The 24144-nt window shown below is 39.5% G+C and overlaps 4 protein-coding genes across 4 annotated transcripts; all 4 read left to right on the top strand.

The window, feature by feature from the left end:
* The first annotated feature begins 1452 nt into the window (after window positions 1-1452).
* Window positions 1453-1661, top strand: K441DRAFT_653529 (uncharacterized protein). Its single transcript, XM_067647552.1, has one exon. It carries the CDS (start codon window positions 1468-1470, stop codon window positions 1627-1629), a length of 162 nt encoding a protein of 53 aa, XP_067508590.1. The 5' UTR covers window positions 1453-1467; the 3' UTR covers window positions 1630-1661.
* Window positions 1662-3215: 1554 nt separating this feature from the next.
* On the top strand, window positions 3216-3569 carry K441DRAFT_684555 (uncharacterized protein; the record flags this gene model as incomplete). The annotated part of the gene is made up of 1 exon (XM_067651793.1): window positions 3216-3569. One exon carries the CDS (start codon window positions 3216-3218, stop codon window positions 3567-3569), a length of 354 nt encoding a protein of 117 aa, XP_067508589.1.
* Window positions 3570-5271: 1702 nt separating this feature from the next.
* On the top strand, window positions 5272-5912 carry K441DRAFT_653519 (uncharacterized protein). The gene is made up of 2 exons (XM_067647551.1): window positions 5272-5720; window positions 5772-5912. Exon 1 carries the CDS (start codon window positions 5415-5417, stop codon window positions 5715-5717), a length of 303 nt encoding a protein of 100 aa, XP_067508588.1. The 5' UTR covers window positions 5272-5414; the 3' UTR covers window positions 5718-5720; window positions 5772-5912.
* A 2560-nt stretch (window positions 5913-8472) lies between these two features.
* K441DRAFT_674036 (uncharacterized protein) lies at window positions 8473-9697 on the top strand (the record flags this gene model as incomplete). The annotated part of the gene is made up of 4 exons (XM_067650706.1): window positions 8473-8643; window positions 8690-8879; window positions 8940-9008; window positions 9057-9697. 4 exons carry the CDS (start codon window positions 8473-8475, stop codon window positions 9695-9697), a joined length of 1071 nt encoding a protein of 356 aa, XP_067508587.1.
* Between the last annotated feature and the right edge of the window lie 14447 nt (window positions 9698-24144).

Genomic DNA, 24144 nt, shown 5'->3' with positions numbered 1-24144 from the left:
TTAAAAAAAAGGTTTAAGAGCTTTTGGACTGTTCTACAGTAGTAGGAGGTATTAGTGCAGATTTAACGGTAAGGTCTACTTCTTAAGGCGCTTTAGAAGTATTCTTTGCAGTATTCTTAGGTGCTTTAGCTCTCCTCCTATATACCATAGCGCTAACTATAATAGGAAAAAATATAGGCTTTAAATAGCTTCAAAAAATAGGCAACGGCGATGTGTTGGTATGGAGGATAGGTGGTATCATGCGTGGGTACAGAAAAGTGGTTTAAACAGGTGAGGATTCGGTAAATTTCTGTACTAGATCATGGTTTCTGACATAAACCCATCCTTTTCTGAAGCGACTGTAAGCTGCCCGCAAGGCGCGCCGCCAGGTGTCTCACGATTTTCTCGGCCAGAGAAACCGTCACTATGGTTCTCCACCTCGACATGCCCCGAATATCCGTTGCATGTGGAACAGTGACTCTGAAACCGCCGTCCGGGCATGAGCAGCCTCTACGTCGCCAAAATAAGTGGCCGAAATTTAGCACGTGCGCAACTACCAAAAACCGTCTGTTTACATGTAAATAAACCAACTAATTTATCAACTACATGCACCAATGCCTCCAATTAGGACCCGCAGGTCTCGCGCGCGCTATCTTACACCTCCAATTGAGTTCTTGCAACTAGATAGTCAAGTTAAAACACTATAACGCTCTCCAGTACTCGCCGTAAAGCTACTTTCATAAGAGCTTTGTATTCCTATTCCACAAGAGCTCGTCCACAAGGTTACCGGCGTTCCACCACGTACTCAGTCTCGAATCCTAGCCTTAAAGCAACCTAGAACGCTTTACAGTATACCTGATTTTAGCCTAGATCCGCGAGGGAGAAAGAGATTGATTACACGAACAAAGACAGCTGCAATCGCCAATTACCTTAACGATGATTTAGTCCTACTTGATAACAAGGGCAAGCCTTAGACAGATATTGCAGAAGCTTCCGGCGTAGTCTTACCTTAAACCTACCACTTTAAAACGCCAGGCTACCGTATAATCGATCCTAAAGCAATTTAACGAGCTTACTAAGACGATAAAGGGATTATAAACTGCGTTTATAAGGAGGAGAAGGAGTTAATAAAGGCATAAGCTACTTCACGGACAAATTAGATTAATATACAACTCCCTCTTCGACCACACTCCCTTAACTAAAAAGACGTAGCCTTTTACGACGAGTTTCACTTTGGTATTGGTCCTTAAATAACAAAGCGTATAAGAGGGAAGTAGGGGAAGTCAGCGTGGTTAGTTGCCCGACGTCTGGATCGTTAAGGTTCAGACGGCCAGATTGGCCTCTTAATTAGAGCGGCCGGATTGGCCTGATCAATAAGGCCCGATTGCAAACGTCTACAGACGGCGGACAGGGCAGCATAGCTTAGTTTTAAGCCTTTTTAGGCATAGTTTAGGGGGAATTTAGGGGGAAATAGTGAATGCACGGACCATGCACGGACCAAAAACAACGCGAACGCGTCTATCTACCCCTCTTTTACGCGTATCCAGGGGTACTAAGAGCTCTATCAGTCGGATCCAGTCCGGATTAAGACGGATAACTTCATGGACTGACTGGATTGGGCAGCTAAAATTTGGGCGATCAATCGGGTGACGGTTAGTCTACGGACTGGCCGCTTAATCGACCACGCTGAGGGGAAGGAGTATTAATATAAACCCTCTAATATACACCGGAAGAAGGTTACTACGAAGGATATAAAAGCAAAGGCTTAAGAGAAAGAACACCTTAAGCTTCTAAATATTGGCGTTATAATAGGCTATAATTAGCGGAAGGTTATACCGTACGAAGTGCCTAATTTAGTAGGGAAGATGACTACAGAAGTATATACTAAAGTAGTCCTCTTTTCCCTCCAAGACGAGCTTCTAGATTACGGTCTTACCCTCTACTATAACGCCGATTTAGCCTATATAAGTAAAGCAATAATTAAGTGGGCAAAGGATAATGGAGTATCTCTTATTACACTCCCTGGTGTCTCGCCAGACTTTAGTATTCTTAAATTAATGGCTCACCCGATTAAGAGGAAGTTTTACGCAAAAAGGTGTACAATAGAGAAGGCGGCACTAGCTAGGTTTAGACAGCTTTCTGAGGAGGAAATGGATTAGTGTGCGATTCAGAAGATGTATAAATGGTATACCAAAAGACTACATGATTGTAGGAGGGCTGAAGGGCAAATGATGAGGTATTGAGTATGAAGCCGTACGTTCGATCCCTTGGTCTGGCAAAAATTCAAGGACTTTTCGTATATGCACGCCTCATAAGCCAATCTAGAGGCTTTATACTGTATCCCTTAACACGCTGGTTTGCGTCCTACAGTTATCGATAAGAGCTAGCCAATAGAATCAGTAGGATCAAGGCTGCGTGACCATACGCGTACTTTTGATTCTGGTGTTCGCGCACGGCCCGCTCTCGTAGGACGCAAGCGTGTTAAGGGATAGAGCTTGGTGTTTGAAGCCTCTGGTCAGTGCGATTGCTCGGCAGCAAGGGTGCTGGCGCCTCATTGACGCTTGGATAGCCAGGAAGCCTATAATATTTGGTATAGTTAATCAAAAAGCTTTAATATTATCGCCGTCTATTTAATCGTTAAATTATCAGCAGAATATTATCCTTATACCGCCTAAAAAACGCGGTACGTCTTCAGCTCTAAAGCCTCCGAGGCAGTAATTCGAGGGAGGACTCTAATGGAGAATTTTCCTATATAATCAGCAGCTGATTAATGGGGGAAGGGCAGAAACCTAAAGTCATAACGTCATATAGCACGACTTTTTGATGTCTTTGGTAGTAGCCTTCTGTAGCATTTCATCGGCATCGCAATATTAACGCGATTTGGTGAGGCCGACTAATAAAATTACGCTAGCTAGGGTACCTGCAGCATGCTAACCCAGGCAACAGCGCCTAAAGCGCCCAATACGAAAAGTCACACTTGCCAGATGAAGGGATATTCCTGGTCCACCTGCTCATCCTGCACTCTTGGTTCTTTATCTGTTAGCTATATAAGCTTCTCCTACCCGATCTATGTAATACAGTTCTGAGTTTACCCCATCATCCTGTGGTCACGAAGTCGAGACCCTCCCTTCACCCTTCTTAGCTTTTGCAGCTCCACGCTTTGAATGTAAGGACATGCCCTTCATCGAGACAAACGTGGGATAAGGCTAACCTTCCAGATCTAACCCTTGATTATAATGCAGAAGGCTCTCAAGAACGCTGTCAGCAAGGCTGTTGATGGCAATACTTGGAAGAAGTTTACGAACCCAAGTGCTGGACGCGGCAAAACAGCCTTTCCTAAAGGCCAGGCGGAGCAAGAAGGCGTTGGGGTCCGGTGGGACTATGATGGGGAAGTTACAAAAGCGGACGGTGTATTCCACAAGTTCCAGATGCAGCCTAATGCTGGGAAGGTTCCATCTTCCATCAAACGGTGGAGGGAGGCCAATGGTGGTACTCACGCCGTGATGGCTAGTGTATTGGTGAAGAAGGATGGCACGAAGGATGATGTGGAGCAGGGGCTGAAGGAGGCGGCGGAGTCGGTCGAAGGCTGATGTACGGGAAATTGCTTGACGACTCGGGTGCGATCCAAGTTTGTGGGAAAGACATTGTTGTGAGGAATCTGTGGATTTGGGCGCTGGACGTCTTTATGCATGGGGGAAAACGGAACATTGGACGACTGGTTCTTGGGCAGTTGCACAGCTGAGACGTAATGCTGAAGGCTGGAGGCCGGCGCCAAGCATGATATCAGATCTCAACAGCTCCGCCTCTAGCGGCGTTGCGGCGGCTTAGTTCTTCAATTGCTGCTGCCCAAAGTTAGGTGAAAATTTGATTCGAGCTGCCTCCCAACTCTGCTGTGCCTGGATTGGGTTAACGCACAGCTAGACCTTGATCCTTGAGTTTGAGAGCATTGGGGGTTGAATTAACTAGTGCGAACATCGCCGACTTATTCAACGATCCGGGCCTTAGCGGCGAAGGTGGTATTACCGAGGTCGGAGCTTCAGTGATACCAACACTGCACCAACTAATCACTGCGGATCTCCGTTGCATACTCCTCGTCCTCCAAAAGTGTCCAATGTAATCTTAGCCACGTCACGTGTAGACTCTTGACGGGCAGGGCACGGCGGACACCTTCTGCGCGCACGCTGTTTATGAGGTTTTGGGACAGAATATGCGTCTGTAGGCACGACATCCGGGTTTCTTTCTTAGTATTAAAGCGGGACATGGCGGTCACAAAGCCAGGTGTGCTAGCACGTTCCACAGTGGGCAATCTGCGTGACGGAGGCAATAAGGCGCGAGGAGAGAGGCCTGCTATAATAGACGGAGGGAACACCTGGTAGAGTCAGTATATGTAAGCAGCCAAAGTGTGCTATGAGAACGCGGAGGGCCAACGACGGGTGTAAGTGGTTGGGAAGACGCAAGACCCTTCTCTGCGCATGATGTGCATTCTCGTGCCGTCCACGCCGTATGTCTTCTAGCTGCTGTGTGCCACCGCGAGCGCTGACCGTAATTGAATGCGTAGGAAGAGCGGTCTGCTGCCGGCGCGTCGCGGTGGCGAGATCCCTCTTGTTTGGCGACAAGGACGAAGCAGAGAATCAGCTGCTGAAGGACTCCCGTGACGAAGCAAAGCTTGAGCAATCAAGGACTCGTCGGCAGGTTCCACAATGCTGTAAAATGGGTGCGTAAATCTCTTCAGAGCCACGGGGGATGGCTGTGGATCTGCGAGCGTGAGCGGATCAAGGTCAACTCCAAGCCTTGTCGATAAGAGCTCAAGCTAGCAAACTCAGTGGAACAGCACCTATCTCGTGCGCGCTGTTGATCTAGTGACCGATATCAACTACTTCGTGGAGGCCAGCCGCTACAACTACGCTGTTAGTACCAGCAAGCGCGAGGGTAAGGGCACAGACTCACTGTCGCTGTGGCTATTCAAGCACCGCCTAACGCCCGTGGTGACAAGGGCGAAATCAATGCCCCCCACGCTTCATTTGAGCACGGCCGGGCGAAGGCAGATGAGTACTACCGTCTCATGAATCGCTCGCTTATATAGGCAGCCGCGATCGTACTCGACCCACGCCGCAAGTGGCACTTTATCAACCGCCAATGAGACATGACGCCGAGCGAGCTGGGTTGAGGGCTGCAAAGTTTTCAGTGAGAGGGGCTTAACAACGCGAGTATAGAGACTTACCTAGAGTAGTTGAGACACGTCGAAGATCACAGGGCGGGGAAAATGACCCATGGCATGTTAAGGTCCTGTTTCGCCGCCGCAATCTATGAAGAAGGATCTATCGTTGCTACAACCGCCGACGAGTATGAGGAGCGGGTGAGCAAGCCGCAAGTACAAGGGGTTGATCCTATCGGCAGAGGTTCGCGGACGTTATCCACACCTCGCGCGTATGGCCATGGATATCCGCTATATTCCACCGATGAGCGACGAGCCAGAGCGTATCTTTAGCCTCGCTGGCCTGCTCCTTGACGACCGGAGGCTTCGTATGGCCGTAGAGGTGATGGAGGCGAGGAAGCTGCTTGCTCACTGGGATGGGCAAGGCTTGATTGTAATGGGAGCGCCCATGAATGCCTCCGAGGAGGTGAGCAGCGTAGGCAACGACGAGGACACTCGTGAGGTGAATGGTGAGCTGCCAACGCTGGGCGCGACGCAGGTGAGCTTCTCGGCGGTTTTGAGCGAGGATTTCGGTAACCTTTGAACACTAGGACCGTAACATTAGTTAGCTATGATCGCGGCGAGCAATTTGGCTTACTCTACTAGCGCTTTGAGTGCATGGGCGTTAAGTAGCGCGTGAGGTTGTAGGTGGAAGTTGAGTTGACGATTTATCAACCCTGTGGCCCGTGCACGCGTATACAACTTTCCTAAAACAGCAATTAGCTGAAATGGCTGAGATCCGAGGTACATTCACTGAGCACTAGGGGAACCGTATGGATCAATTGGAATTCAAACCAGCAACTGACCATAATCGGGGAGCGCGCAGCCGCGATCGTGTAGACTGGGCGCGATTATCAACACTGATTCTTGTCGCCAATTGCAGAGGGGTTCGATTGCGACAAAACGCTCTGTCTAGCCTAGCGGCGCAGACTGTAGAAGCCCTGGTGCGTTTCTCGCTATTCTTTCATGGTAAGCGAGACTAGAGTACGGGTCACAGGGCGTTGATTGTCCATGAAAGTTATACTTACCAAGCAGTCTGTGATCGCGTCTTCGAAGTCGGTACGTTCGTCCGGGGGAAGCTTATGTATGATTCCAGGTCTGTCGAGAGACATGGCTATCGAGGACAGCCCATACGTGTCAGCAATTGCGACAAGAAACGCTTCTGCACCAATTAGTCGCCAACCGTCAGTATATTGTGACAAACGGAGGGATTAGAGGGGAAGTAGGAAGCGACGTTGACCGACCTGGACATGCTACACATGAGGAGTCGAAGAACCTAGCGAGGCAGGTGTGCTTCCCCGTTTTGAACTATATCGTCCCGACACTTCTCATATTGTAATGTCAGCAGATCTCTGGTGTAGATTTCTATCACTGATGCGCGCTCAATGAATGAGAAGCCGGCGAAGCAGTGTCAACCACGCTTGGAGGGTTTGGAGGCGACCTAGAGTCAATTCGGGGTTGCACTGGTTGGCATGCTTAGAAGAACCAAGGCAAGCGTTCTGTGACACAAGAGAGCGAGGCATGCTTCACGAGATTTGCCAAGGTGCATTTGCCAAGGTGCAGTAACAGGCTAAGCACAGCGTAGTGAATCGTCCAGCCTTCAAGCTTCGTATGCCTACTTTAATGCCTTGTCATCCAACGCGGAAATCTATTGGCGACCAAAAAGGCCGGCCTTCCTGCTGCTGTAGCATTGAAGGTATATGTGCTTGCTAACAAAAGCCTTCAATTAAACGCAAAGAGTGCCAGCGTACAAAACTCTCGCATAGTTCAAGGGTATTGGGTTTCAGGCTGCCACACGACTCACCTTCGCATGCCGACTGCTCTTGTACGTCACCTTCCTTCCGTCCTATTTTCCGCAATCCATTTCACCTTCGTGACACCAAATAGAAAACCTCCGCTCTACAACGCTATGCGCTCGGTGTATCAGAGGGCCACCTGTGACATATAGTGTGGTGAGCGTAAGGACTTGCTTGGTGGTCAGATTGCTTACCCTTCCTCTCCAGCCTAATCAGATCAGAAATTATCACTGCTAACTCCTGCCCTTTATCTATCGTCACAGCATAGTAGGATTCGGTATCGTTTATCAGCTCCAAGAGAGATTTCTCCTTTATCTGAATTAGCTCTAGTTGCAGTATTAAGATGGGAAACCATACCCAAGCTTCGTAGAGAGTACCATCGGGTATCGTTGAAGTAGTGAGGAGGGGCTTGAGGAATTCGTCGTCGCCTCCTAACAAGCGCGAGCTGGACCTGAATTGGTATTTAAAGTGCCAGGTTCAGCACATGCATGTGTAGGTTCGTCGGAACATGCCTTCGCTGATTCGTACTTCTTTGGTGGTGACTCCATGGCAGTTGAGAACGATGGTGGTTGTGCGAGCCTTTTAGGGGAGTAGATGGCTGTGAAGCTCTCTGAACGGCATTGGGGGCCTATATATACCAGATCCCAGCAGTAACTTAGCGAACACCTCGAGGCTGACATATGCTATCAACATCTGACGCGCCTGATTTGTACCAAGCTGCATTGCTCCAGCACCAAGGAGAACCGAGCCACCTGCTATTATGCTGGCTGAAGTTACTGGTCCTCATTGATCGATGGAATCTCAGCCATCCTTTGTCTGGGTCTCATGCCGCGTCACCTGGTAGCCCTGGGGGCTGAGAGGTTGCCAATAGCAGCGAAGGCATTCACTTTGTAGAAAAACTGAGCCACCTCCGGTTATTATGCTAGCACGGCTGAGACTCCACCGATCAAAGAGGACCGGTAGATTTATCTTAAGCTAGCCTTATGCCGCGTGATGGGACAGCTTCGGAGCTATGGTCTAGCAAGAAGGGGGAGCATCGGCGCTAAAGGAGGCTCAAGCCACCTGATGTTATGCTACAAGTATCTATGGCCGGCCATGGATCAGATGGGTCTCAACCATGCCTCACTTCTCCGACTCTTCCATGTCATTACCCTGATTGAGCAATATCCCGTCTCTATGCCTCTGTCGAAGCATGGTTTTGCTCGGATTGCTAACCTTCTAGTCGATCGAGAATCCTGGTGACGCCGGGATGTCGGGATGCAGCCATGAAGTGAGTCCCAGGGGCTGGACAAGCGTTTTGAGCGCGTCTTCTGCGATCCTGACGGGCAGAGTAGGTTGCCAAGCGGCTTTGCTCAGGTGCTATGCCGACAGGTGAAGCAAGTAGCGAAGCTTGCGAAAAGAGGGTCGGGAGAGCAGGCCTAGACAGAAGAATATCCACTACAGGGCCGTTATCGAATGAAACTCGCAATGCTGATGCCCCTAATCTGATTCCGTCGGTTGGAGATGCAGTCGGGCAATCGACAAGAGTCACCAGTCAAAGAGGAGGCCGACGGCGTTTGGGCGGATGGGAAGGGCATACAATTCGGCAGTCCTGACGACGGCAACCGAACTACCTGCGAGGGCATCCCCAATAAACGCCCTATATCTAAGGAACGCTCCTCTCCGCCGATGCTGGTTATGAAACAGGACTCAGAAGCCCAGAGCACGCTGACTGCGGTAGACATCGAAATGCAGCCATCGATCGAGCGTCCGGCCGAATGCGACGCATAATCCGTCTCAGCGCGATGCCGGGCACATCGTGACCGCCGCTGACCCACAATCCGGTGCGAAGGCAGAGAGCGGAGCTGGTCAGGAAGACATGAAGATGGAGGAGGCACCGACTCCAGACGACGGCCAGCAGATCTCGAAAGGTACATTAGATGGTAGGAATGCGAGCTCAGGCTGATAACTCCTGCTAACGATCGTATCAGATAATGTCATTGTTATTGAAGATAATGAAGTTGTTATTCCGTCCGCAAGCGAGACTGGCGGGACCTCAGGTATGCGGAATGGTCAGCAATCCAAATCATGCACTGACGATGTCCGAGGCAATCCAATTCTCATTGACGACGATAACGATAACGAAGTTGAAGTAGGATCAAGAGGGCCCTGTCGTATGTCCCCCCGCCAGAACAAGGGCAAACGGAGGCCCGAAGACGGAATTATGCCATGGACAGATACTGCGACCTTCTACGATGCCTCCGACAACCCCGAGCTCTTGAGCGACCAGTGGGAGGCTGTCCAGAAGCACTGGTTCGACGTAGGCTTTCTAAAGTCTATCCGGGAAATGGAGTTACGCAAGAATGTCCTGAGGTTTGAGAAACGACTCCTTGAACCTATCTCGAATGTGGCTGAAGAGGGAGAGTTTCTCGAAGGCCGTGCGCTAGACCTTATGAGCACATGGGTGGCTGTGGAAGAAGAATGTCTCGTGCTGTTGGACAGGGCAGCCTTTAAGCTGTTTAGGAGTCAGGCACGGACAGCGGGACGGCAGCTATGCAGGAGCAAGACGCAGAGAAGCCAGACCACGAAGTTCACCAGAGTATTGAAGCACTTCCTTGATCAGGAAAAGGCCGTTGAAGGTATCATGGAATTTCTCGAGGACCAGGAGCGCGGCAGAGAAGAGGATGTCCATCATAGGGAGGGAGGTTTGGTAATGGAAGACATGGACGATGCGGAGCTGGAGATTTGATTAGGCGTGTCGGCGCTTGATTTCTCCGCGCGAACCGACATCTTCGCTCAGTACCCCTTTCCTCAGATGCTGTGTCATTGCAGGTGCTCTTTGATGTCACGAATGAAGCATACCGCCATGGCTCACCATCAAACGAGGACTAAATAAGCTTTTACGCACGGTTCTCCATCCCGAAGACGGGTCTCCTCCCGAGCCTTCCCACTGACGTCAGGCGGCCATTCGTAAAGTCCAAGCTTGAAGTGCCCTAGCGTCTTATCCTCAAATCAGCTTGGCGATGACTGTGTTGTTGATCACGTGCTTTGTGCCAAGGTCCCGTTCAGTGTTCACGTCGAGCCTGATGGTAGTGGACTGGCGACTTTATAATTGGTGGGAGTACAGTTTGTCCTTACTAGAGGTTAGTATCGTTAGTGGTGAGGGGCGAGAGCGTAAGATATTTTGGTTTGGGGGCGTCAAGGCTGACCAGTCTCATCTGTAGATGTGAACCCGTGCAATCGGCCATTGCGATGCGCTAGAAAGTATATGTTTGCGTTGTATTCGAGATAAAACTGGGCTAATTTTTCGTAGAGGGTTTTAGATAGCTTCTAATAGTATAAAGACTTAATACTAAACCTCTTTAATAAGCTTACCCTAGACCTATAGCGCGCTATACTACTAGTTTTTACTACTATATAGACGCTAAAGGTACTTACGGACTACTGTCTAGCTATTAACTAAGGCCTCTATTAAATTAAGGCACGAGCTAAGCGGTATAAAGCTAGAAACTCTTTAAACTAAACTATAAGCACTTTAAAAACGGCCTATAATGCCCTAGTATAATCTATAACTTATACGGTACCAGCTGTATAGCCTACTATTAATCTAGTAGCTAGCTATATAGCTAGTCCTACTATAGGTTTAGTATATATTTGGCCTATATATAGCGACCTCTATAAATAGGCCCTTAGTAATTAAGGAGCTTACTTTTTATATAGCTAAAAGGACTACTTATAAGGGATATTATTGCGGCCACTTTAGGTTGCCCTTAGGACAACCCCCGGACACCCCTTAAATGGTCGCTAGTTATATACTAGAGGTATATACCTATAGTATATAGTCTCCACAATCCTAGAGGCCTTAGCTCCTTAAGGATTCTCCTCTCTTACTAATTAATTTTATTCTATAATTGTGTCCTTATAGCCCACTATCTATAAAGTCCCCTTATATTTAAATCCTTTTTACTTTATTTAAAAGTGCAGCTGGCTTAAAAACTAGATTATTTATTTATATCTTTTATTTATAACTACTATCCTCCCTTAAAATTTCGCGATAACTTAAATAGAAACTCTATGGGCACCTTATAAAAAGCCGTCGCGCTAAGGTAGAAAGGTCCCTTTAATAATAAGAGATTGCAATAATATAAACCTTTAGGTAAGACGGCTAAATAAGCCCTAATACTAAGATACTCTAGGAGCTTAAAGACTCTTATATATCTATAATTACCGCTAAGGAAAATATAGATACCCTTTATAACGGTTATAACGCTACTAAAAAGTAACTCAAACCCCTTTAGCCCTACCTAGGCTAATTAAAAGATTAAGCACTAAAGGTAACTTTAAGATCTTCCCTTAAGCTAAAAATGCTAGAGAAATATACTAATATATTTAACTAAGGACCTAACTAGAACCCTTCCGGAAGACTACCGGCATATAATTAGTATAGTAGCGGTATATAGACTGCTTATAAGCTAAGCGGGCCTACCCCTTTAGGAAACTAAACTTAAATACTAACTTGAGACCTAAGGCTTATTAGGAAACCCGTACTAGCTATTAATACTAATACTACCTCTATAGCAGGAGCTTCCCTAGGCCTAAGTTTAGAAATTTAAAAGCCCTATACTAATCTCCTTTAAGACGGATATTAGGAAGCTGTTATAAGGCTCTTAGAAGCTATACGGGAGGAAGCCATTAATAAATATATTAGAACCCTTTAAGGGCAAATCTATATTTAGTAGGGTTTAATCTAAGCTAAGTAAATTCTTTTATAACCTAGTTAAGGTTAAGGGCTTCTTTAGGGTTACTTAATACCTACTTAAAGAGGTATAGAAGACTTAAAGAGGCACCTATATAATAAATAGAAAAAGGATATAGACTAACTAGCTAAGGCCTTTAGTTGTCTAGAACTTTATTATAAACCTAATGCCTAGTATTTAGACAATTAGGTTTATAAGGTAGATAACTTTTTTAAAACACTAATAATATAAGATAATACTAAAGAGCGTATACGCTAAATTATTAGTAAGATTAAAAACTAATTACTAAACTAAATCGCGCTTAATTAACTTAATAAAGAGTAAATTACTATATAGCTATAGCTGTAGACTGTTACGGGACACCCCCATAACACCTTACACATATCTCCCTATTTCCACCGACTTAGTAATTAGAGACTAACCGAGAAATAGCAATCTAATGGTAATCTAATAGCAATCTAACGGCAATTTACGGCATTCTGCTATATTCTGCCAAGTTCTACCAAATTCTGCTAAGTTCTGCTAGGACTACGACCTAAACCCTATTCTGCCTATATATGTATTAACTAAGCAACTAAGTTAATAATATATGCCCTTTCTTCCCATTTTCCTACCTTCTTTCCTTACGTAATATCTTGACCTCCTTATATAGTTTATGTATATAGCTTAATAATATCTACCTTGCTATATATTATCGTCGCTTATACTTACTCCGTAACATAGACCTTTCTAAAGGGTTAGACCTAAAATTTATATATTGTATAATATAACAATATAGAACAATTCTAGAATAGTATACAGCTAGGCCGTTAAGACTTCCGCTAGTTTATAAACTTTATAGAAACTTATACTTAATAAATAGATCTAAAGCCCTTTAAAAATAAAGACGGTAGTATTTATAAGAAAAAGAAAATCGGATTTATCTAGGTTAGAATTAAGCTAGCAATTTATAATAAAATAAAGTGTATAGAAGCTATACTGTAGATTACCGTATATACGGATTTTAAATAAGCGGTTTTAAACGTTAAGGATATAGTAAGGAACTAGACCTCTTTTAGTAGAAAGCTAAAAGGTAACTAAAAGCGTAGGTATTTTAGTAGTATTATAGAGCAGACCTAAGCTTTTGTTACGGGATATCCCCGTAACACCTTATATATATCTACCTATTTTTACTAACTTAGCAACTAAAGACTAACCACAAAACGGCAATCTAATAGCAATCTGTGGCAATCTAACGGCAACCTATTATATTTTGCTATATTCTACTAAGTTCTACTAAGTTTTACTAAGTTCTACTAAATCCTATTAAGTTCTGCTGTAACGGAACCTTATAGCAGGAACTACGGTGGGTTCTATTAATGGGCTAGGTGTATAGGAAATGCAAAAATAGTAGTTAACAACGTAATAACAACTAGTAGAGTGGTTGCCTAATAGATTAACTCCAATTGTATTCTAAGAATTACTATAAGGAAGGAACTATCTAGGTAAGGACTGAGGGTCCTTAAATACACAACCGTACTCCTAAGAAAGTCGTTACTCTATCTGCTCTGTCTGCTCTATTCGCTCTATTACAGATCTTGTAAATTACCCAGATTACACAGATTACATCACGTGACCTTGCTTACTATTCCTCGTCATATAGTTTTACGGGTTCTATCCTAGACCGTACTTATATTAACTAACTAGCTTCTTCTAACTCTTCTCTAAGTAGTTATAATATTGTACTTAAAGCGTCCGTAACACTATTTCCCTCCTCTTTATCTTCGTCTTTAAAGATACCTAGTATCTCCAAGTTATTTACTAAAGGTGTGATATCCGTTTAATTAATTTGGTTAATATTGTTGCTTATAATACCTAAAGCACCTTCTTCTTCTTCGACCCTTTATTATACGCGTACAGTTTCTTCTATACTATCGCTTAGTGAAATAATACTATCTCTATATTCTCGTTGCGTGAAAAAGGGGTTAGTCTATATTATATTGGCGAGTCCTTTATCTTAATAACCCTCTTTTTATTTAGAGTGCACTAAAGCAAATATTTAATTGTCTTGCGATATTTGCTTAATTTCTAACGCTAAGTATACGCGTCCTATGACTCTTAATAGTCTCTAAGTTCCCTAAGTAATTTATTATAGGGTCTTATATTTAATTTGTTACTATAAAGCTTAATAATAAACTGTCCGTTGCCTTAGCGGAACTTCATTATTTATGTAACGCTAAGAAAGAGGCGGTTAATGCTTAACAACGGGCTCTTAATTCTTATCTTACTGCGTCCGCTTAGTTAATTCGTCTTAAGAGAGTTCGCAAGAAGGTTCGTTCTAAGAAGTGGAAACTTATAGAATAAGGTTTATAGGAACTTAGTAATAAAAAAACGGATTTTCTTCTAATAGAGAAAAAAATAACTCTAAGTAGTTTGGTAGTTGCTCTTCCTAAATCCCCGTTAAATAACTCGTTCTTTGGCGATTCTTCTTTATTAATATTGCCTAACCTTTTCTCTTTTAATACTCCTATACCTTTCCTATAGCGTTCTTTAGGTTCTCTAGTAGCTCCTAGGTAGTCTTATTATAGCTTATCTACTTTACTTTATACTATATTTTATTATCTATATCCTTATAACTAATAATCTTTAAAACTTACTATTTGTCTTCCTTTTATCCTCTATATGTATCTGCTTCGTAAACTAGTAGCTTAACATTCCTATATACTAGCTCTAGCATCGCAATATACTATATAGGGTAGATCTTTATTCTAGCTAATAGGTTCAACTTAAATATAACTAGTGAAATTCTCTATATAATTTTAAAAGGTCCTAGTCTAACATAGTCTAACTTCTTACTTAGTTGTTAACTCTTAAAATTTTTATATAGTAGCTATACTTTATCTCCCTCCTTAAGATCTAGTCCCTTAGATCTCTTAATATCGTAGTACTTTTTCATCCCTTGCTATACCACCTTAGCTATTTCTATAAGGTCTATATAAAGATTTATTAAGCTCTTTATTCTTTGCTTAGCTATACTACTTATTTTCTTTACTTAACGTGGCGATAATAAGGTCCTCGGCTTATATCTATAATTCGCCTTAAATAGTAACGTGCCTATTCCTTCTTATAGTGTTATATTATATATAAACTATATAACTGGTAATAGCAATACCCAATTATTCTGTGCGTAATTAATATAATGCCTTAGATACTGCTCTAGTGTCTAATTTAATCTTTCCATTTAACCGTCTATCTGTGGATAATATACGGTAAAAGTTACTGCTCGAACTCTTTACTCTATTAAAAACACTTCCTAGAATACTGCTATAAATCTTAGATCTCTGTCCGATATAATCTTATTTAGTGCTCTATATCTTATAAATACTTCCTTAATATAGATTCTAGCGACATCTTCCGCTAATATTTCTTCTGTATATACTGCGATCTTTAGATAATTGTACCTAATTAATCTATCTGTATCTTTTCGCAATAAAGCCCCTAATAGCTTTTCGTTATTCTATAGTTTAGTCTTTTTACTTAGAGCGTCTACTCGTGCATTCTCTGTACCCTTAGTATACTAAATCTTAAAATAGTATTCTATAAGCATCTCCGCCTATTTAACTTATCTATAATTAAGTTCTTTTATTATTAGGAACCCCGTTAGGTTCTTATAATCTATCTTAACTATAAATAGTTTTTCTATACCTTATAAGAATGATCTCTATTCCCTTAGTGCTGTAACTATACCTAACAACTCCTTATTATAGATGTTATAGTTTAGTTCTAGTAGTGTTATTTTTTAACTATAGTATGCCACTGGGTGCTATCTATCTTTATATTTCTATAGAAAGTACGCTCCTAGTGCATAGTCTAATACATCTGTTTCGACCACTATTTCCAACTATGGTTAATAGATTTTAAGAACTAGCTCCTAGGTAAATAACTGTTTAATTCTCTTAAACAGTTCCTTTTATTCCTCTCCCTATACCTATAGTTCTTCCTTCTTTATTAATCTTATAAGTGGCTTAATATCCTTTAACTATTAAGCTATAAACCTTCTGCAGTAGTTATAGAACCCTAGAAATAACTTTAACTATATTACATTTTCTGGTTTTTACCAATTCACTATAGCCTTAATCTTCTTTAGATCTATGCTGAGTTGGCCTAGTTTAATAATAAATCTAATGAAATCCGTCTTCTTAGTAAAGAACTCGTATTTCTTAATTACTACTAGTATCTATTCTTCCTATAGTCTCTTTAAAACCCATTTAACGTGTTCTCTATATTCTTCCTTACTTATTAAGTAGATAATAATATCGTTAAGATATACTATAACAAATTTATCTAAGTATTCTTTTAACACATTGTTAATACGCTTCTAAAACGTTGCTAGTGCGTTTATAAGTCCGAATTGCATAACTAGTGGTTTGTATAGTCCTTCCTTTAACCTAAAGGCTGCCTTTTATTCGTCGCCTTCCTTAATCCTAATCTAATAGTACGCCTATCTTAGATCTATCTTTGTAAAGATTTGTGTATTACCAATCCTATTTTAGATTTCGCTAATTAAGGGTAAAGGATACCTATCCTTCCTAGTAATGCTATTTAACTGTCTATAGTTAATACATAGCCTAAGTTTTCTATTCTTCTTTAGTACGAATAGTACTAGATATCCCACTAATAACTGCAATAGTCTAATATATCCCTTTTGAAGATTTTCCTAGACAAACTTCTTAAGTGCCTATAACTCTTTTTCTATCAACTTATAGGTTAGGTAGAACCTTAAACTCGTTTCTAATTCTAACTCTATCTTATAGTCCTATACTATATATTCTAATAGCTTTTTACTTTTTAGTAACTATAGCTTCTTACTATATTTATAGTATCTCTTTAGTACATAACTTAATCCTTAATTAGTCTCTTTGTATATCACTCTAACTTAATACTATACTAACTTGGTTTATTATTACATCTTATGTTATTATATATTTCTGATATTAACCTAACCTATAACCTAATTAATCTTTAGATTATATTCCTGTAACTAAGGCATTCCTAATACTGCCTTATTATTCCCTAATAGTAATATGTTAAAAGATATCTTAACTTATCTTCCTTTAATAGTTATCTAAATTGGTCCTATTTTAAGGTTAATAATACCTCCTCCATAGGCTATTAAATCTCCTAAAATCGTTACTAATAGATAAGGGTACTCTTTTTATCTATATAGTAGCCCCATCCTTTTTACTGCTGCTAGTAAAATATGGTTCCTTATTACTCCACTATCTACTAATACTTTAAACTACTAATCTTACTAATTAACTCTTAGGTTTAGGTATTATTCTTAAATTCCTTTAAGGGTCTAAGGCTCTACTACTAGCTCCCTCTAGTCCTATAGGCCTCTACTTTTCTTAACTATTGGCTACTTAATTCTATTATACTTGGCTTATTCTTTAGTTAATGCCTAGTTCGCTTTTTGTCTTTAATATACTATAAATAGGTGTTCTTTGGACATTCCTACTATTATTATCCATCTAAGCATTCTTCCATAAGGAATCTTCCTGGTTAAAGTATTAAATTTCTTTTCTTTTAGACTTTTACCGGATGCCATCTATGCATATATTTAGCATTCCTATACTATTATTTATCTATTATCCAGTATATCCTTATAGGGTATTTCCAATTCTTTTCTTTTAGATTCTTATGTATTTTATATATATTGTCTATATATACAATCTATAATAGCGTATAGTATGCTAGGTGCTTTAGGTTAACTCTTAGCTTATCTTTATCCTTAAGTTTAAACCTCTATTGCACTAATCTAAACGTTATAACTTTATTCGCAGGTACTAAGACGCGTCTCTTGCTTCTCTAGTCCTCTAATTATTCCTTTAGATCCTTTAATATTATAATTAAGGCCCCCTTAATATAATTTATTACTTTTTCCGTAATTAGGTGGTCTTAGATAACTTTTTCGTCTAACTATATATAGAAATCTTCCCACTTATTGTTGTGTCGTTGCCTATACCACTTTTAGTATAGTTATTAGAGTATATACGGTTTGTCCATAAGGAAGTATCTCCTTATTACTATATTATAACAGCCTTTTATATGTCGTTCTTTAAACCTAGTAGGAATCTATAGATCCTCTTCTTATTTTAGTTTAGTAAGCCACTTAGCTCTTAGTATACCTATCTTAGGTTTATTAGTAATTCTTTATACTAGTGCTCTGTCCTTTATACGTCCTAATATACTAGATCTCTTGTCTAGTTTCTATTCTTACTATAAGGTAATTCTTACTCTAAACTCCTCTATAGTTTCTTTCCTTTTGTGTCTTATAAGTAGATCCTTAAAGTCTTCTTACTTCTTAATCTTAGTATTAAACTCTTAATCTTTAGTCTAAACATCTTATTTAACTAGTAAGTCCGCTAGGTCTATATATCTGTCTCCTAATCTAACTACTATTTATATTGCAGATTCTCTAATCTATAAAGAAGCTTCTTACCTCTTACTTATAGGTGTCCTAATTTATACTCCGAATTCTTAATCCCTTAGATTCTTTAATCCTAAGCTTACTTCTTTTTTAAGCTATACTCCAGCCTTAGTCCAACTAGGCTTTACTAGTGTTCTTATCTCGTCTTAAGAGTCTTAAATCTTACTTATCTTATCTTAAGAATCTTATACCGTTAGGAACACTTGTCCCGAGCTTATTCGTATATTCTTAAACTAAGCTACTGCCCTGCTTTATTGGTTTTCGTCTATTATGGGTCCTTAAGCATACCTTATCTCTTTTTAAGAATCTTAGTCGTCTCTTATCTCGTCTTAAGAATCTTAAGCCTTTAGCCTTTTGCCTTTATTAAGTAGTAAGCTAGCACTAGCAGTTATCTGCTTACTTAATTATCTCTAAATATTACTCCTTCCGTCTTATAAAGTAATAGATACCGTATCTAACGGTGTTATAATACTCGTTACTAAATCTTGCTCTATAGCGGTCTTAGTCTTTACTTCTATTATGTTATTAAGGTTTAGATACCCCTAGTTAGTTCCCTTACTATCCTTATTACTGTTAATTAATAAGTACTCTAACTCTATTATTATTATTGCTAATTATTATTTATATATTGCTATAATATCTTAATCTAGCTTATAGAGTCGATCTTATTCTTTATCTAACTCTTTAGTTCCTTTAAGTCCTCTTAACTCTAGCTCTTATGGCTAATAGCTTATACCGTACTTAGCGTCTTTATAAATTTAGTATACGTTATTATAACAAAACGTAAAACTTCTAATTAAATATTCTTTTGTTCCTTATAGTATACTATTATTCCTCTATATATGTATATTATATACTATTAGTCTAGTTCCCTTTACTATATAATAACTCTAACTACTTCTATAGTCTTTAGTAAAATAATTCTGTTTTCTGTAATTTATGCAAGCTCCATCTTTAAACTATTGCTTTTACTATAGAGTTCGCTTAAACGTCTTCTGCTATTAAGATCCTTAGTTTAGCCTATACTCCTTAGTTCTATAATTACTTAATCCTTAACCTCTAGGTTTCTATAGTTTCTTACTTTATCTCTTATAGGTTTCTTTAGTACCACTTAGGTCTATTAGCTCTGCGCTATACCATAGTTTCTAATTTAGCTTTAGTTATTGCGTGCTCTATATCTTATATAACTATAGAACTTTGTCCTAGCCTCTCTTAGCCTGTTTCCTTTAGAAGATCCTACTATTAATCTTAATCGCTTAATCTATTAATTCCCTTAGGGTATCCACATCTTCTATTAGAATAATTACGTCCTAGACTTTAGCCTTAAGTCCCTATTTATACTGTGCCATAAGCGCCTTATCGTTCCATTTAACCTATATAGTAAGTGTTTAAAATTATATCGTGTACTTAATTACTAAAGTTCGCTATATTAGGTCCTAAAGCTTTCTTTTTACTATAGTTGTCGCTTCCGGGTCCCCGAATATCTATATTAATTATTCCGTAAATCCTACCTAGCTAGAAAACATAAATCGTACCTCTTAATTAATAGTAGTTATTCCGTTAGTCTATATTTCCATTAAGTAGGGTTTAAACTATTTAAGTACCTAACCTGTTAGGAATAGTCCTGCGTAGGCTATCTAATCCATTATTATGGCTAACTTGGCCCCCTCTTATATAACTTTAAAATGCATTTACGTTAGGAATCCTTTAAGCTTTAATCTCTCCCCTAAAAATCGTTTAATTAAAGGTAACTTAACCTTTACTACTCCGATCCTGTTAACCCTATTCTTAAGTACTGCATTATTTTCTATTAACTGGTTAACTATTTCTTATAATTATTCTACCGTTATAGGTTATTGCGAGTTAGTGTCCGCTATACTAGTATTACCCCCTGACCTTAAAGTAGTTGCCGCCGTCAATAGCGTCATAGTGGCTGCTTTTGGTGGCATGTTGTTTAACTCCCTGTATTTAATACTATAACCGTGGTAGTAATTATATAACGGAACCTTGTAGTAGGAACTACGGTGGGTTCTGTTAATAGGCTAGGTATATAGGAAATGTAAAAATAGTAGTTAATAACGTAATAATAACTGATAGAGTGGTTGCCTAATAGATTAACTCCAATTATATTCTAAGAATTACTACAAGGAAGGAACTATCTAGGTAAGGACTAAGGGTCCTTAAATACATAACCGTACTCCTAAGAAAGTCGTTACTCTATCTACTCTGTCTGCTCTGTTTACTCTATTACAGATCTCGCAGATTACCCAGATTATATAGATTACATCACGTGACCTTGCTTACCATTCCTCGTTATATAGTTCCACGGGTTCCATCCTAGACCGTGCTTATATTAACTAACTAGCTTCTTCTAACTCTTCTCCAAGTAGTCGTAACATCGTACTTAAAGCGTCCGTAATATCTGCTAAGACTACTACCTAAATCCTATTCTACTCTATATATATATTAACTAAGTAACTAAGTCTATAATATATACCCTTTCTTCCCATTTTCCTACGTTCTTTCCTTATATAATATCTTAACCTCCTTATATAGTTTATATATATAGCTTAATAATATCTACCTTACTATATATTATCGCGGCTTATACTTACTCCGTAACACTATATTACGTTAACTACCTATATTACTATTAATATATAAAACGAACCTAAAACTCCTATAATGGCCGCCGGCATTATATCCGCACTTTAAGAATAATTAGTAGAGATATAGAAGTCTTTTATAGACGCCTTTATATAAAACTAAGCTACTTTAAATTAATAATAAGCTAAATAAGAATCACGACACTAGTAACTAATTAAGGACCTTTAAGAAGAAAACCGCACTCTTAAAATGCCTACGTTAGGGCCTTAAGACCAAATACTATCTCTAGAGATAAATATATGGAACGTAAGCCCTAAATCTATAACATCTATTTACCCTAAACTAACTACTACACTATAATAATCCGAATAATTACTTAACCCCTTAGTATTTACTAGTAAACGGTAAGAGCTTTAATTATTTTTAAGCTAGCTTAAGAAGAATAAGCTAACTATTACCTAACTAAAGCTAATTAACTCTGCTACACCCTAAGTTAACTAGAAGGAGAGGTAGCTAACCTTATTAAACCTCTTTAACCGAACTTAGTATAAAGCCTAGTTATACTTCTTAAAGCTATATATGGTAACCTAAACCGCTAAGCTACTACTTAAAGGAAAATAAACTATATAGCTTAAGAAACAAAAGGTTTCCTAGTATACTTTTCTAAATTTAACTATTATATAAAGGAAACTGGCTAGAACGACCCTATACTAATTAATAGCCTTATTAAATCCCTAAGCCCTAAACTAAAAACCTCTCTAATAGGCGTAGACCTACTAGGAACCCTTAATGCCTATATAAACGTTATTAATAAACGGTATAATAATATACTACGCCTAATACCGAAATACGCTCCTTAATATAATATAATAGCCCTGTAATTATCTACTAAGTTATCTTAGTATAAGCACCCTAACGCTATAGATATTAATACTAGGACCCTAGAATACGCCCTACTAGGGTCCTTTAAATAAGAACGACGCATTAAGCTAGGCCTTTGCTTTAAATATAGAAGTAACTCCTACTTTATTCCTATGCCTAAACACAATTTATAAACGGCTAATACTTACAACCGTTTACCGTATTAATCTTCTAGTTACTATCCCGGATAGGCTAGGAGAATATATTAGTATAAAAGTGCTTTATAAAGACTACCTAGTTAAAGTCCTAGTGATTCCTATAAGCCTTAGGGTAGAAAAGGGACGTTAGGCGGACAATATAGCAACTATATAGAAGATAGTAAAACAAACGGAACGCCTTATATTAGGACTTAATATTACCTAAATTTAATAGCTTTATTAGGAAAATATAAACTAAGCAAATAATAAGAATAATAAGAGTATATAAGGGTTGCTAAAGACTTACTAGGGAGACGCTAAACGAATATATGGCTCCCTTATTGTTAGCACATATATACTAGGAATGTAAAAAGTCCTTATCTAAAAAGGAATAATTATAAATAGCCTTATATACAATATAAGGCTCTATAACTATAAACTACGCCTAAAATAATGCTATTACTATATATAATAGGGACACACCTAATCTACATACGCAGTATAGGTATACTGCGACTACTATATAGGCCCCTACAATATAAGACACTGCTTAAATTAAGACTAAATAAAATGTGTAAACTGCTACTAAAATATATATAAGGCGTAGGAGAGAGAAGACTATATTAAATATAGGAGACGGAAGATAAGGGCTTAACAGCTACGGGAATAACTATACGCTAGGTTATATAAATGGAAACAATAGGCGATAAGCTAGAGGGACGTAGGCGCCTTTTTAGCATTTCCTACCTTTAATACTAGGGGGCTAGGCTAGCTATTCTAAGCTTTAACGGGCTAAAAGCGACGCTGCGTAATATTACTAGACTAAATAGGGATATAAGGGTTATAGGGGATATAAGAAAGAGGATGCCTGGTAGGAAGACCCCTATAGACAGCTATAGTAAGTTTAAAACCAGGATAATTAAGAATTAGACTTAACGCGGTAAATATAATATTTATAGCCGACCTATAAAGGGTATATAGCCGACTAGTAAGATTAGGGGAAGAACTAGAGATAATAATAGATTTAAATATAAAAGCGCTAGTAAAAATACAAGACATAGGAATAGAAAGCTCTATATAAAATAAGTAGCGACTAGGGTGCAGATATAAGAGATAGAAGTTCTAAATATCCTAGAGAAAGTGAAAGTAGAAGAAGTAAGGAATAAAGGAGAGACAAAAGACCCTCGCCAGAGGTCCGCTACCTATCCATTATATAGTATAACTGCGGCAATACAAACTACCGTCTTATAAGGCCCTTACTAGACAGTCTAGACCCAGAAAAATATTATATCCTTGCTATATAAGAGCTATATTATAATACCTATATATAATTAATATACTGCCCCTAAGGATTCTAGCTCCTATACGAATTAAAAGCAGCTATATACGTGTGTTTTATAATTAGTAAGGCTATTAGCCTGTCCTTATAGTTATAGCAGATAGTTAACCTAGATATTATAGTTATAATAATCTAAATATATAGGGGACCGGTATAAATTATTAATATATATAACTCTAGGATTAAAGGGGTCCTATAAATAGAGAATATTATATTAGTAATAAGCTTACTAGAAACTAAAGGTATAGAGTCTATCCTATTAGGAGATATAAACCTTTACTACCCATACTAGGGGGGTACCTATATTGCTGCTAATTAATAGGTAGAGTGCCTACTAAAAGCTATAGATAACCTGGGCCTTAAGCTAGCTACCCCCCTAGGTGCAATTATATGGCAATAGGGCACCGCTAAAAGTATAATTAATATTATATTTATAGATAAAAACCTATACTAGAGACTTAAAAGGTGCACCCCTAAAAAAGAATAAGCATTTACCCTAGACTATATCCCTATCTAGATATAACTAGATCTGGATATTAAGGCGTAACTAAATAGCAAAAGATACGCAATAAGGAGGCTTAACGTAAATAGCTTCCTTAATATAATTAAATAACAACTTTAAGACCTAGAAGAAATCTACCTAATACTAAACGAGCGAGGCTTATTAGCTACCCCTAAGGAAATTAATTAAAGACTAAAAAGAATCTAGGCAGCAATTAAAAGTGGGCTAGAAGAGTACTGCCCGGTTTTAAAATTAGGCCCCTATATATATCACGTATGGTCCGCATAGTACGCGGCCCTAATAGTCAGCTAATGATAAGTAAAAAGAAAATTGTTACGGAGTAAGTATAAGTGACGATAATATATAGCAAGGTAGATATTATTAGGCTATATATATAAACTATATAAGGAGGTTAAGGCGTTACGTAAGGAAAGAAGGTAGGAAAACGGGAAGAAAGGGTATAT

This window comes from Cenococcum geophilum, assembly GCF_001692895.1.
Source record: "Cenococcum geophilum 1.58 unplaced genomic scaffold K441scaffold_5, whole genome shotgun sequence".
Classification (NCBI taxonomy): domain Eukaryota; kingdom Fungi; phylum Ascomycota; class Dothideomycetes; order Gloniales; family Gloniaceae; genus Cenococcum; species Cenococcum geophilum.
This window is presented reverse-complemented; position numbering and strand designations above follow the sequence as displayed.

What these genes read in the sequence shown, in the direction of transcription:
- K441DRAFT_653529 (XM_067647552.1), top strand. Translation starts at nt 1,468, where the DNA reads ATGCACGGACCAAAAACAACGCGAACGCGTCTATCTACCCCTCTTTTA.
- K441DRAFT_653519 (XM_067647551.1), top strand. Translation starts at nt 5,415, where the DNA reads ATGGATATCCGCTATATTCCACCGATGAGCGACGAGCCAGAGCGTATC.